Source organism: Pleurodeles waltl, chromosome 6 (genome assembly GCF_031143425.1).
Source record: "Pleurodeles waltl isolate 20211129_DDA chromosome 6, aPleWal1.hap1.20221129, whole genome shotgun sequence".
Classification (NCBI taxonomy): Eukaryota; Metazoa; Chordata; class Amphibia; order Caudata; family Salamandridae; genus Pleurodeles; species Pleurodeles waltl.
This window is the reverse complement of record NC_090445.1, coordinates 1,064,405,031-1,064,419,873: the sequence shown is the minus strand read 5'-3', so window position 1 is coordinate 1,064,419,873 and position 14,843 is coordinate 1,064,405,031. Positions and strand designations below refer to the sequence as shown.

Below are 14,843 nucleotides of genomic sequence, written 5' to 3'. Positions count from 1 at the left end.
ACACCCAAGAGTGTCACAGGCAAACACAAGCACCACACTTCATCCCACAGACACTCAACATCCACTATTTCCACTGTCTCCCCCTCCTCCTCCTTCTGCACCTCCCACCCAGTTACGTCCATACTCAAACCTGCATGCACTACCACATCATCCACTACCTGCATCATCACCACACCAAGCAGAACACACACCTCACTGGCAGACACCTCCACAACATCCATGCACATGTCCGCTGTGTCCCCTCCCACTGTGTCTGTCCCACCCCCCTAAGTACACAAACGCAAGCACTCAGACACCCAAGTGCCATCCACATTACAACCGCATACAACCCATGCACCGGCACCCAAATCCAGCAGACAAACACCTCCAACAATCACTCCCTCATCCTCCACTCCCATTACTTCTCCCTCTTCCCGCGCCAATGTCCCTAAAAAGCTTTTCCTTTCCATGATTGACCTCTTCCCTATCCCTCCCCCCTCCATCCTGCAAGTATGCTGTGTGGCCTGCCCCCACCAAAACCAGTGGTCAAGACACCCACTCCAGAGACTGTGGCCTTGCACTCCCCAGGACAAGCAATGGGCATGTTGCCCCCTCCAGAACCAGTGGTCTTGTTTCTGCATCCAGCTGAGGTGCCCCCGCCTCCCACTGAGGTGCCTGCCAATTTGCCAACTGATGCCCCTGCAGTGTTCTCTCAGTATTTGTGCAGGGATCGAGTGGGGCCTTGGACTTTGCCCTGTGGCCATGTGGCCACTGTGAACTGTGGACTGGGCAGTGTCCCTTTTTTGTACATTTGTACATATCTGTTGCATTGCCACATCGACTTATTATTTTTGATGTTGATCTTATTACAATCACTTTCGTCAATTCCTGTTGTCCTTGCATTAATCAGCCAATTATCGGGGACAAAATAATTTTCTTGTGCAGCTGGTTGTGTATATGGCGTGTGTGTGTGTGGGGGGGTGTTGTGCATGTGTGTGCCACAGTCGTTTTCCTCCCTCCCTTCCTTGTGTGCCGGCTTAGGTGGTCATGGTGGAGCATGACGATCATCGGGAAAACATGCAGTTCTGGTTCCATGGCGGCATGGTTCTTCCCTGTGTTTCCAATGGTGAGTCCTTTGAGTTTTGTGGTCTGTTTCCACCAGGCTTTGGATGGCGTTGGTACCGCCCCAGAAAAGGTGGTGGTTTGCTAGGACATAATAAGGTGGGCTGAACTTTGTCTTCCGTCTGGCTGTAGGCGGCTACCACCGTGGTGACTGTTGTTTCCGACATGGCGGTTGGTGTGGTACATTGGCTGTCTTTCGGAGATATCACCGCCATGGTCATAATTTGGCAGTAGTTACCACCAGCCTGTTGGCGGTATTATCGCCATTTTATCACCAACCGTCAGGGTCGGAATGAGGGCCTATATTTTGTAGTATTATTGTAGTGTATATTGTAGTGTGGTTGGTTTTACGTATCCTTTGCGCGTTAGCTTCAGGCTTTAGGCCTTTGTGCACTTTGCCCTGGATGTATTGTATTCATTTTCTGGCAGCTTAGAGCCTCCATGCACTTTGCTCTAAATGCTTTTTATTAGGCTTTGTACTGTTATTTTTCAAATAGCCAGTTCTACGGTTTTGTTTTTTATTCCTATCTCACTGTTTTGCCTACTTCAGCACTGGAGTTCTCCATAACACATTCACTCTGTGCTTCAGTCAAGGATACAGCCTGGTACATTGCCGATAGACGAGGTAGGAGTTTAGACTTGGCATTCCTGCGTAGGGACATTTTGTGATCACGCTGACATGTTAGTTATAAAATCACTTCCTTGTCCCAATACACGCAAGAGGGAGATTCCGGTCAGGGAACCACAACTAGACGCTGACTGCCTCGTTGCAGATGCTGAACCAAGATCACAGGCCTTTGCTCAGGTATGAGGGCTGATGTCTCCCCAGTGATACAGACAGGCAAGCTAGAAGCTTAACATGCAGTGCTCGAAATAGAACAAGCAGAGGGAGAGTAGAAACTATTATACACGATGATCGCTTTGTTCTTATGTTTTACTCTCCTGGTAACTATTTCAATCCTACTGTGTTGTATGGTTCTGGTTATTGCGGCTCATGCCTTATTATCTAAAATACAGTTGTTTTATTAAATCATTATATAAAACTTATACTGTCTTTGTCATTTGTATATGAGATCATATTGTAAATGAGAGAGTTGGTTTGGATCTGAGTGACCATGACTTCCCTGAGAAGTTCCAAAGATGTCATGCGCTCGGCTGCCCAATCATCTCTTCCCCGTGGGAGAAATGAGGCACTGCTAGTTAGCCGGAGCAAAAAACGGATTTAGGGTGACAGAGTTCCTTACACGTGGGTCAGACTCAGTCCCCCACACCGTTATCGATCCTGCTGCCTAGAAATCCAGTAGTCTCATTTAGGATAATGAGAGCCCACGCGACAATATTATGACATACAAACGACTCAGCATAAGGCATTCAGGGGTATATTTATACTTTTTGATGCTGAATTGCGCTAATTCAGTTCAGTGTCAAAAAGTTTACCACCGACTAGCGCCATACCAAGACGCCGGCCGGGCTTCATATTTATGGTATGACAGTAGCCAGCGGTAAGGCCTGGCTAGCGTCACAGAAAAGGACGCTAGCCAGGTGTGGGAGGCGTAGGGGGAACAGGGGGTTTAGCGTCAGAGAATGATGCTAGTACAGGCAGAAGCAAATAAAATGGCTCTGTCCAGACTAACGTCATTTTCTGATGTTAGAACCCCATGGACATGACTCCTGTCTGTTAGCCCCCCAGCCCAATGGCCATGACTTATGTCCCCTGGGCATGGCCATTGGGCACAGTGCCCTGTAGGGGGGCCCAAGTTAGGCCCCCCTATGGCACTTCGAAAAAAAAAAAAATACTCACCTTTACCTACCTGGGATGGGCTCCCCCCATCCTTAGTTGTCTTCCTGGTGTGGGTGGGTGAGGGTGTCCCTGGGGCCACGGAAGGGCACCTGTGGGCTCTTTCCATGGTCTCTGACCATGGAAAAAGGCCCACAGGTCCCCTAACCCCTGCCCTGACCCCGGCGTTAAATAATGGCGCTAAGCAAGCTTAGTGCCATTATTTAAGGCCCCCCATCCACCATGCTATATTTTAGCATGAGGGATAAGTATGGCGTAAGGGTCATACCATCGTTTTCAGGACGGGAACACCTACCTTACATCTCATTGACACAAGGTAGGTTTCCATGTCCAGAAAAAGACGTTAGCTCTATAACTTTGGCGCTAGACGTGTCTAGCGCCAAAGTATAAATATGGACTTAGGTTTGCGCTGAAATAGCGTTAAAAAAATTACGCTAATTTGGTGCAAACCAAGTAAAAATATGGGCCTCAGTGCACAGACCATGAGCCAAGCTGCAATTTTCACAGAATGGTTGTGAAATATTGTCCATGAAAAAAGAATGAGAGGTAGTGGATGTTTATGTCATCGTATTACTCGATTGCCTGGCCCACAACAGTCCATGCTGCCTATTTTCTGTTTTTTGCTTTATCAGTTACCAACGTATTGTTGAAATGCAACTGCACTCTGGATCGGCTTTGGGTCGATCTCTAGCATAAATGCCTGGACTACAAATTCATCTCTGGTTAGTGAAGCTGTCTCTTCCATTACATGTCTGAATTGTACTACTATACGCCTTGATTATATCGAACTATGAGAGCTACATTTGGAAATGTGGCATTTTGAATCTTACGCCCTGGTAAGCATTTTTGGGTTTCATCTATAAATTTCACAGTTGCTTCACATAGTTACATGCCCCTCAGACCTCTACAGGACATCTGTGTAGTCCTATACAACTTCACTGTTTTAAGTGATATTAACTCAATACCATCATGGTACCTGCTAGGCAATAACTAGTGGCATTTGCTCCTGCCTATTTGGGGTTTTCATGCTCTATGACTTTCTGCAACCTTATGTGGGATCCCTTAATGTAGCGGTGAATCTGGCTCAGAATCATAGTTAGGAGGGCTTTGGAATCTCCATCAATACTCGTGGCCTCTGGCCTCATTCTGCACTCCATACAGTCAGGGCATATAGAAATTACAGTAGGCTATCCATACAAGAAGCATGTACCTGTCATTCAACATATGATAGTTTGGTCAAACATATATAGCTAAACCCTTAGTCAGGTTGCATTGTGGGTGTGAGTTTCCCAGTGGCAGTTCAATGTCCTTGACTGGTGTGTTTGTGCCCTTGTATCAATCTATGCCTCATCTAGTATTTACTGTGGAACTTTCCCCTGATCCATTCGATCTGTGGTCAGCATTCAAACTCCTCTCAGAGTCACAGAACACCAGTGCACATTGTCAGCTTTTGTATCATTCGTGCATGCCCTACTCCCCTAACAGTTCCTCAATTTTGCAATGCAATTCTATATTTAATGGAGTATTACCTTGGTAGTAAAATTAATTATATCAGTACACAGGCCAAATGAGCATGGTTTACTGGTTAAAACAAGCTATGAGCATCCTACAACCAGTTCCTTAAAAAACTCATCCATTGTACATTCTGCACATTCTGCACTGTGTTAGGCACTAGTCTTTTTGGACTAATTAAGATCCAGAGAATGCATAGTAAGGGTAAGCCATGGCGAGATTGCCTGTTGAATGGCAAGATGTTTGGTTAGGAGTTTTTATGTCTCAGATTGGCAGTTCAGAAGATGGTCTCGAGAAATTGCAGGTCTTGCATGGGGCAGCCTCGCACTTCTTGAAGGAAATCCATTCTGCAAGCCACATATTGTGAAGATGACAATTCAACCCTGTTGAAGACCACTCGCCTATCCTGCCCAGTCACTGCTGTCCTATCAAGAATATCCTATGAAAGGATCATCTGGTCTATGCAAGGCTCCAACAAGACGGAGATCCTGAACTCAGGGCACCTCCAGCTTTTCCAAGCGTAAAATAGTATTACAGTCTAGTCTATTGTAAAGGCTTAAGGAAATAGAGATGTCTGGGTGTCTGTCCCTGTTCGAGAAGTCTCTAAGGGCCAGATGTAACAAAGGGTTTTACCCATTCTGTGTCTATGGGAAAATGTGTTCATACATATGGCCCTAAGAATGTACAAAATCTAGGTAAACCTTCTCAAGAGGCCACCATGGCAGGTAAGTAGCTCGGTGGAATGCAAAAGCTGTTACCCCAGGTGGTTCCTTATTATCTGCTTTTCTGTTTACTTCTTTACCTTCTGTGCACTCTTCTTCCACTCCATGTTCTCTCTTGTCCTTCCAACTCCGTTCATGTCTGCTTCTTCACCTTTATTTTTCTGTTCCCCTTGTTTCAGTATACCGCCTTGAAGCACACTGCTGTCATGAGCATCATCCTACATTTTTTAGACCCTCTTTAGACCACACTGTGCCCTATGTTGATAGAATGTTTATACCAGTGTAGTAACTTCAGTAATGATACTGATGAACCTAGTGTTTCTCTTGATCCTTCCAGTTATCCGGCTTCAGAGCAGTGAACATAGATAGAATGCAGGAAGCTATGCAAAGTTCCAGAAGTTAGACAAGACCCTGAAACATGAATGATGAAAATCCAGCTTCCTATACAGCAGTTCTTTGCAAAGGGTGTGCATTTGGGAGACTATAATGCAGTAAATGTATGAAAATGGTGTACACGAAGAATACTCTGAAGCAATAATCCGTTGAACAGTATTTACATTCAGAACACTAATGCTGTGTGCCTATGGAAATTCTTTACATTTGAGATTCTATGATGTGAAAACAATAGAAAACGTGTACATTTGGCATCATATAATGGAAATTACGTTGATTTTCTACACTGCAGTAGAGTAACCCTATCAAAATGATGTTCACTTGGTACACCCAAATTAAATAGTTCTATGGCATTCATGTATACTGAGCACAATGTCTTGCAGTAATCCATCCTAATTCACTTCTCACAAAAGCAACATCTGTACATGAACCATAAACAGCTAAAGAAATAATGACAATCAGAAAAAATAAATATGTTTAATGTTAAAATGAGCAGCTGCTCCACCCTGTAATTAATGTTGACACACACATAAGTAATCACAGCCTCATGAGACACTCGCAATATTCCTTTTCTAAATTGTTCTTGTTATAGGCTTTCCTATAATCCGATGCCTATCCATAAACAAGGGATATAGTCCCTTGAGAAGCTGAGCACAAATTTACAAACACAGCAGCCTGCCCCAAAACTAACCCGCAAGTTTTTCTAGTATTCTTCCTCACAACTTAATTATCGTTCATACAATCTGCCTTTGACAAGAGCAATTAGCCCTTCTTGATGATGCCCACTGAGACTGTCATCTGTTTCACTGTGCCACCAACAGTGTGTCAGCACAATAACTCTGCACTCGTGAGACATCTGATTCAGAGGTGTCACAGCAATGGACATGATGCAGGGGTGTTGCCTCTTCATAAAACCACAACTTCTTCTTGGTCAGATTTAGACACAGACCACGGTGTCCAGGACATTAGCAGGACTATTTAGTGCTTATTACTATTAATGATAATTCCCCTGAAAGATAACTGGGATTACAGGTAAGTAATTTTCCCTACTGGGATTTCCAGTCACAGGTTTCATTCAGACATAATTTTCAGTATTGTCAAAACACTAGTATTTAGTTTCTGGTTGATCATATGTTTCCCTTGTCAACTGCTGAATCAAGACATCTTAAAACTAAGACTGCGAAAACCTGTTTTGCAAAATGTATAGTGCAACACATAGACTGATAAAATCATGTCCTTACATAAATATCTCTCAACCAAACTTTCAACCTATATTACATTCCCAAATCCAGCCAAATACACTTGCCACATACTGTAATGCTGAATAAATGTATGCTGCCTCCACACCTAGGACATTTGGAAGTAAGTGTGTACGAGTGGGATTAGATAGATTGAAAATTTAGCAGGCTGATACTTATTTAGGGTACTAATCGATGTACACTGTTTTATGAAGCCTATGTTTTATAGCTTGCATGTTCACATGCTGTCAGCAAACGCACATACAGGCCCTGTTGTCTGCCTGCCTTTTCTGTTATTAAGTTCTCCATAGCTGCAGGCTTCAGCTGGAGGTTTCACCCTGAGAGTATATTCAGTACTGTCAAAAAAGCAGACATTGACCTTATTGTCCATTACATACATTTCTCATCTTCAAGAACCAAGTGGTCCATTTATAGAGTGCACTGATATTTTCTCTGATCCGGTTTTCAGGATCAATCCCTCACCCCTGGCCTGGGCTATAGTTGCATCACACGACTGAAAAAAGTCTGTAATTGAATAGAGATTTCTGTCTCTCAAATATGTTGGGCTACACACATTTCAGTATGGTTGATCACTTCATGAACTTAACACTGTGAAGCAGTTCTGCTAATAACAATCACTTACCATTGCATTAAACAGAAAGTTTCAAATCTTGCAGGGCATCCATACACATGGAGTCTTCAAATTCAGGAACACCGAACTCCATCTCAGAAGATGCACTCTCTAAGGAGGGTGGTATTTTGCTCTTACTAGGTGATGAATATAAAAACATTTCTGCACCCTCCCCCGCCAAAACCTTTCTATTAAGCAGCATTAAAATTCTCCTGATTGAATTAGAGACTGGTGAGAATTGACATAGAGGTAATTGGCAAGAAATCGATTTTGTGCCACCCCCAAGCCTGTTTAAAGCATGTGTGCTTTTCTGTCCCAACAGCAACATCCTTGTAGCCCATTCCAGGTGTGTCCTAGTTCAACCAAGAGGTTGAAAGCAGTTATTCCTCGGAGGCCTGGCCGGGGAAGATCGCCCATGGGTGTTAACTTCCATGGTGCTGGTAGTGGTATGTAAACTTCCGCAGTTCGTCCCAGAATAGCAGACTGAGGATGGTGTGGGGTCCTAGGCGCACATAAGCAGCCATGATCCCCTTGTATAGTGCAAAGAAACCTTCAGTTTTGGAGATCCTCAGGAAGCAATCCACAAAACCACGGTACAACTTTCCCTGTAGGATCAAAAGGGATAGAGGTAAGGATGCAGGTTCAAATGGTAGCAAATATTATGCATCAACAAGAAAGCGAAGGCGGTGACAGACAGCAAGATGGGTAAGAAAAGAAAAAGAGAAACAGGAATCTGGAACGAAACTTCTGAAGGGAAGAGACAGTGGAAGATTGAAAAGACCTGAAAGAAGAAATAGTTGAAGAGAGGGAGAGCATGAAGGGAGCCAGACAGCCTGAGAATGAAAGGAATATTAACATAGTGAGGGGGGAATTGGAGGGAGTGGAGAAAATAAACCAGAAAGAGAGATGTACGAGGCTGAAAAGAAGCAGAAAAAAGAAGGAAGTGAAACAGTCTAAATGATTACACAACAGCATGGAAGTGACAACAGAAACCAAGATCACTTGAAGAAGAGATATAGGGGCTGATTAAGATTTTGGTGGATGGAAACACATGTCCGCCAAACTCCCAACGGGGTGGTCGCCGCCATGCGTTCGACCTGCCTACCGGCCCCATTACGACTTTCCCAGTGGGCTGATCGGCGGAAACCGCCGATCAGTCTACTGTTATGTAATGTACAGCCACAGCAGTCTGACAGCCACCGGAGGATGGCGGTCTTCAGACCTCCAGCCTTGTAATCTGGCCCTAAGTCTGAAGAAGGGGGTGAATTACAGGGCGACATTCTGAGAGTCCACGCAGATGGTGATAAATCATTTGCCATGTTTCCCAAGGATTCTACATGAGGAGGCTTCAAACTAGATTGGCTGCACCCTGTCATGTTATCAGCTGCAGTGGATTAGCAAAAGCTGCCAAACCCCAGGACTGACTTGTTACAGAACACCTCAGTTCAGATGTGTTTACAGGCAATGGGCCAGTTGTATTTAGGCTATCTATGTAACACAAATGTTTGTCTCTATGAACTGTGAGCGGCTCCCTCTACAGTGATCATAGCTGCATGTCAGTTGATTGCCATGTGTGATTTATGTCCATTGTATTTGTGTTGCAGTAAATGGTACATTCCATAAGTATGAGTGGTCTTTTCGAGACTCACACACTGAGCACAATGCCATTCATCTGGAGGCCTAGGTGTCAGCCATCCCCGAAAGGTTATCCAAGTCAACACTCCCTTCACTCAAGGGGGCCATGTGTGGTGTGGCATGGAAAACCAGGCCAGATGTCACACCCTGGTGTGTCTGCAAGCAATGGCAAACAGGCATTCTGGATTTCAAGGAGGCCTGTACTATCCTTCACCAGAAGGAGTGGGAAAGCGATTTGTCTTCTCTTTGATTAGGTTTTCTCCAGCCTAGGTGCCTCATGCCCTGGAGTCACAAACAACATGTAGCGGGCTAAGCCTTTCTTCCTCACGCTCAGTTCCACCCCTTTTTATTGGCTCCTTTTTATCACTCCCATTACATGTCTCTATCTGTTTTCTGACATTCTCAGTCACTGTCTACCAGTCTACTGTTATATAATAGATTTTTGTTGATGGCTCAGGGGTGAGAGTCCTTGGTAGGGTCCCCCCAAAACATTGGGTAACTAAAGTGGTCAGCTGTCCTGAAGAATGGGATACCCGTAACCCACACAAGTAACTAAATTTCAATAGTACAGGACAACACTGGGAATCCAAAATATTTTGATCCTATGTTAATCAAACAATAGGTACAGGCTCCCACATGTATTCATGCAAAGATAAAGTCCTTTATTGAGTTTATTGTTCTCCAGATAACTCTTTGGACATACCGCCATACAGCCAACATGAGTTTCACCCCTGAAATGGCCAAGAAAGCCTGGGGCTTTTTGAAGGCTTAATATACAGTATTATCGATACCAAAATAGAGAACCATTAAAAATCATTAAAAACTAAATAGTGACAAAATAACAGAGACACATACAGCATCAGTAACAAATCGCCCAACCACAAGCCACGTGATGCAACAAAATTTAACCATGAAGAAGTGGAGTAGGTAAATATCCAAGCCCCGGGCTTGCTTGGCCATTAGGGGGCGGAACACGTGTTGGCTCTAGGTTATATGACCAAAGTGTTATTTAGAGAGCAATACAAGAATTCATAAGATTGCACCTCAATAAAGGACTAAATTGGGAGCCTGTACCTATTGCTGGATTACCACAGGATCAAAGTATTTTGGATTCTCATTTTTGTCCTGTAATATTGAAATATTGGTATGTAACACACTGCTTCTGTACAACCATACACATACAATCACCAAAATGTGTGTCATTTTTTTGAACGTGTGGACAACCTTACAGATGTTGTTATATGGTGCATTTAAATCCTGCTGTAATGTATGAATCTAAAGATTGATTGGGTTTGGCGTGTTATAAAATGTATTAATAAGGGAACTCTACCAGCAACTGAATTCCTGATCCCCATATAGACATTCAGATATTGTAAGTGGCTGTGAATCTGGAAAGCTTTTACCGTACTCTAAAGGATTCTCAAATTGGGTCATTATCATTTTTATATTAAAACATTAACTTTTGGCCTAAACTTTCAATTTTGGGGACTCTTGGAATATATCTTTCTCTGATGCACACATTTGTACAAGCAAATGGAGATTCTTTGTGTTTGCGCACAGCCACATCTCACACATCTTTGACAAATCAGCATTTGCTCGCTTGAATCAGACATCTATTGCTCAAGGTGTATTCACAGCACTCTCTGAAGGTGTTTAAGCAGAGAGACATTGACCTTTGATAGGCATCTTGTTAAGTCACTGGAGCAATAGAAGCTGATATCTTTCTGTTTAATTATTTGTTAGTACTGATAAAGGAAAACACTTTAGTCCAGATACTGAAAATATTTGCTCTCTATAAAGGTACCGCATGCATTGGACACTGTTTTCGCAACACAGTGTGGAATGATATGGTTTTGGCCTTCAGCTGACCTACACCTAAAAGAAGGTAAGTGTATGACTCACTCTGCCACAGTTCAACCAGCCTCTCAGAAACACCAACCTTCCCAGCATACCTTTGAGTCTACTAAGCACTTACTGCCAGTCATGAAATCCACCAATTTCTGATTTTCCAATTTCAGACACAGCGTCCACAGGTTCCTCATTATTCTACGTCTTCTTGGTATGTGAGAGCTCATATTTAGGTCCTGGTTCGTCTTGTAACTGGATGTCCTTTAAGTTACTTAATAGTAATTCCAGTTTTATATGATTTCCACATGGAACCCAGATATTTTTAGGGATATTGGGCCACCTACTCTTAATCATAGAGAATATTTCGACAATAAGTACTTCAGCCTCATTTAAAGATTAACTGCTGAGCATTCAGGTCCCTTTTTTTACCACACTCCTGGAGGAAGGTGCACCTCGTGTAGAAATGCCTTATTCAGAGGTGTGACTCCCCCAACACACTGAGGCGGCCTCTGCAGCGATGGCGGGAGCCACATTTGGATAACAGATAATTTGTAGCAATTCAATGATGTTCACATGGTAGAATTGTCACCAACGAATATGGTTTCTAAAAATATACCACAAATTTTGGGTGCATTTCCAGTACCCACGTTACATACGTACATAACATGCTGGGAATTTGATGACTTTCCGTGGAAGGCCACTATATTTACAGAGCGGTCTTCCACTGAGGCAACTCCAATGAAAATGGGGACCGCACGTCAGCATAAATTAAATGACTGATCTAAGACCATTTTCAGAGCAGTTACCATGCCCAAAGACATGCCCCACGTTGGAACCAGCAGAGGTTCAGCTATTGGTTGCATCAGCAGTCTCCCGCACTTATAATACTGGAGTGGAAGTCAGAGGAGGTTGGACAAGACCATTAACAAACACTTCTGAATTAACACTTCGGAATCAGCCCTCTGGTTCCCCCACTGCTACTGCTTAGCATGTTAACGATGTCTGATTTTTTTTTAGCTGCCTCTGCTTTGTAGTCCTTTGGAAGGCTCTCTCAAAATCCTCCACTGCTTCTAACGTGGCCCTCACACCTTCCCCACAGTTAGGTGTGTCATAGAAGCTAATAGCGCATCAGCCATAGCACCGGTCGTCATTGCTGTGGGAATGCTTTCTATACTTGATACCTTGTTTCTTTAGTTATGCGCCAGTGCGCTATCATTGGCCTTTTTTCCTCATTCTCCCTTTCATCCCTCTAGAACCTTTGCATTTTGTGGATAACAGACATTGCTTAGCCCATCATTCCCAGCCATTTGCCCCCCATTTCGTTTTCCCTTGGAAGAAGCATATATTCATTCACCTAAATGTATTTATTAAAATCTCACATTTCCTCTTTATTAGGTAGGAAAATCCCGAATTCCCTATGAAACAATGTTGGTACAGATATGTCTTTTATCTTAACTATTAACATGTTTGTGGCAACTGTGATATTTTTTCCACCAATTTCCCAAATATTTAGTTTTGTTTCTCACTTCACCGAAAGCATACCTGTGCCCATTGCTTACGTTGAGCCAATGATTGTAGGTGGAGCAAGCGGCACTCATTTTTGAGGGCTGGTATTTATTTTTCCGCAAAGGACTTTGATCCAGATCAAGAGAGAGAAAACACAAAAAAGGGGGAAGAAGGAGGAAAAAGACAGGAAAACAGTGACAAAGGGAGAAATCAGAGATAAAAAAGACCCTGAAAGAGGGAGATAAAGAGGTATGCAGTGTCTGGTGGTGAACTAAAGAGGCCTGAGGTGAATCAAGGGTTTGCAGCCTTGGTCTTCAGCACCAAACTTTTCATAGTGTTGGGCTGCTTGCTTCTAGTAGATCTTTGGGTCTAGGCGCCTATTCTTTTACAAACTAAGCACGTCCTGTGTGTCAATCCATAGAAAAGGAAAATTGCCGATTTTTCTTAATATTGTAAAAGTTACTTAGGTGAAACCAAAGAGAAGCTAAAAATCACTTTGGATCGGAGTCGGTAAATATAAATTTAACTGTATTTCATGTGTGCATAAAGGCAGACAGTGCAGCTGTCAAACAGGACATGTAGCCTCAGCACTATAATTAATTAATATTCTTAACTTTACATCTATGTATCTTGAAGATCTGAGTATCTTTAAAGTACACAGATGTGGCGTTAAAATAGTGAATATTTAACTCTATATAGTCATCCTTCACAATATAGCAGCAATCAATATTTTAGATTCGATATTGGTGTAGGCTGATAGAAGGAACTCACTAGGTTCAGAAAAAAAGCCAGAAGCAGGACCAGGTATGATTATTGAGGTTGGAAGGACCTCTGTTGTAAAGCGTTGTGGGCCCAGATTTGTGGCAGGCTAGATAGAACATTTTAGACTAAAGGAGAAGCATGCAAGGAAAAAGAGATTTGTAGGAGATAAATCAAGATTTCAAAATACAGAAAAGTGAGACTATTTAGCCAAAGTGAAGAACAATAGCCTCAACTCCAAAAGTGCCCCCCTACACAGGATGACGAGATATAATGCACCACCCCCAGTTTCATGGCTACTCTTACCTGGCCCAGCTCATCCACAGGCTGGTTATAGAGCCGGGTGCTGACGACATCGAAGGGGGTCATTGCTACAGATACACCAATGCTACTGATCATCCCGCCGGACAGGCCCACCAGCCAGCTGTCCTCCTTAAACCACTGTCAGGAAAGAGATGAGAGGGGATTAGGCACCTAATGGGAGAAGGTTGTGCTGATATATGTAAGCTAAATATCAAATGGTCGGACAACACTATCAGACTAATCTATAAGGAAACTGAAACGAACCGTTGACAGGCATTGGATTATTTAGTACACTGCCAATTAACTTGTGCCGTGGTTACACTAAAGCCACAAAATAACAAACAGCCAACAACCTTCTATCTTGTACAATTTTATAATTCTATAGTTATAAGAAATCAAACTATAATGCAGTAACTATATTGGACATGGGTGGTTGGCGATGTTGCACACTTAAATCAGCTGCTACAGACAAAAGCCAGATCATATAAAAGGCATGAATTAATGTGCATCTTCTGCACCCCATGCTTTAGGTCACTGCTTTCCATACCCAGGCTCCAGCCCTGGGTATGGAAAGCAGTGAGAACTACTGTGTGTACTAATGGAACGGTAAGAATGGAGAAGAATGGCTTGACACATAAATACTGAGATATGAAAAAGAAGTGGAAAGGTGTGGTTGAGGCATCTTCCTACACTGTGAAGTGAATGGACCATGTAGAGGAGAGTGTCTAAGGATTTTTCCAGGAACAGGTTTCAGAGGCTGGCCATCAAATGTTGGGGTATCCATCAGCTGATAGGGGCTGATCACCAGGGGCTGTATTACACATAGTGCTCCAGGGGCACAACCAGAGGGTGCACCCACTTTTTGCATCCCTGGGGCACTATGGTATTACAGAAGGGGCTGTAGAGGTTTGGGCGGACCCTTCTGTAATACTGATAGCGCGGGTGCACATATAGCACCAGCGCTATCCTCAGAGACCATTCATTTATTTCCATGGGGGCTTGGCCCCATGCAAATGAGGGAACCACTTTCCCCTGTGCCTGTTCTGCAATAAGTACGTGGGTACAGCAGCAAATAGGCCCTTCGGAAGCACACTGACAATGTGCCACGAATAGGGGGCGCACTGTCAGTGCGCCTCCTTAAGCCGCCGCTTTGGCAGGGCGAGTGGCTTCCCAGACAGCCCCCTACAGGGAGGTGCAGTGACTCACTCACCTACTGGTTAAGGGATTTGTGCCCCTTTTTTAAAGTGCAAGCACAGACTTGTAAACAGCCTCTCTGAATTTCACTGAATGCGCTGAAGGACAGTGCATTAATTGTAAGAGGGTGACGTATCCCTGTTTGCACCCCGCACATCTGTTTCAAGGGGTGCTGTGGCACAAACAGAGAAAGTGCACCATAT

At 43.6% G+C, this 14,843-nt stretch overlaps 1 protein-coding gene across 2 annotated transcripts in view; it reads right to left on the bottom strand.

Annotated features, from left to right (window-relative positions):
- Nucleotides 1-5,984: 5,984 nt before the first annotated feature.
- Nucleotides 5,985-14,843, bottom strand: part of SLC25A34 (solute carrier family 25 member 34) — an 84,543-nt gene continuing 75,684 nt past the window's right edge. The window contains exons 4-5 of one of the 2 annotated variants that reach the window (XM_069240044.1): nucleotides 13,450-13,584; nucleotides 5,985-8,000 (exon numbers count right to left, since the gene is read on the bottom strand). In XM_069240044.1, coding sequence (XP_069096145.1) covers nucleotides 7,818-8,000; nucleotides 13,450-13,584 — 318 coding nt within the window. In that variant the 3' untranslated portion in view covers nucleotides 5,985-7,817. The remainder of the gene's footprint in view (nucleotides 8,001-13,449; nucleotides 13,585-14,843) is intronic. The other variant, XM_069240045.1, reaches the window with a different exon arrangement.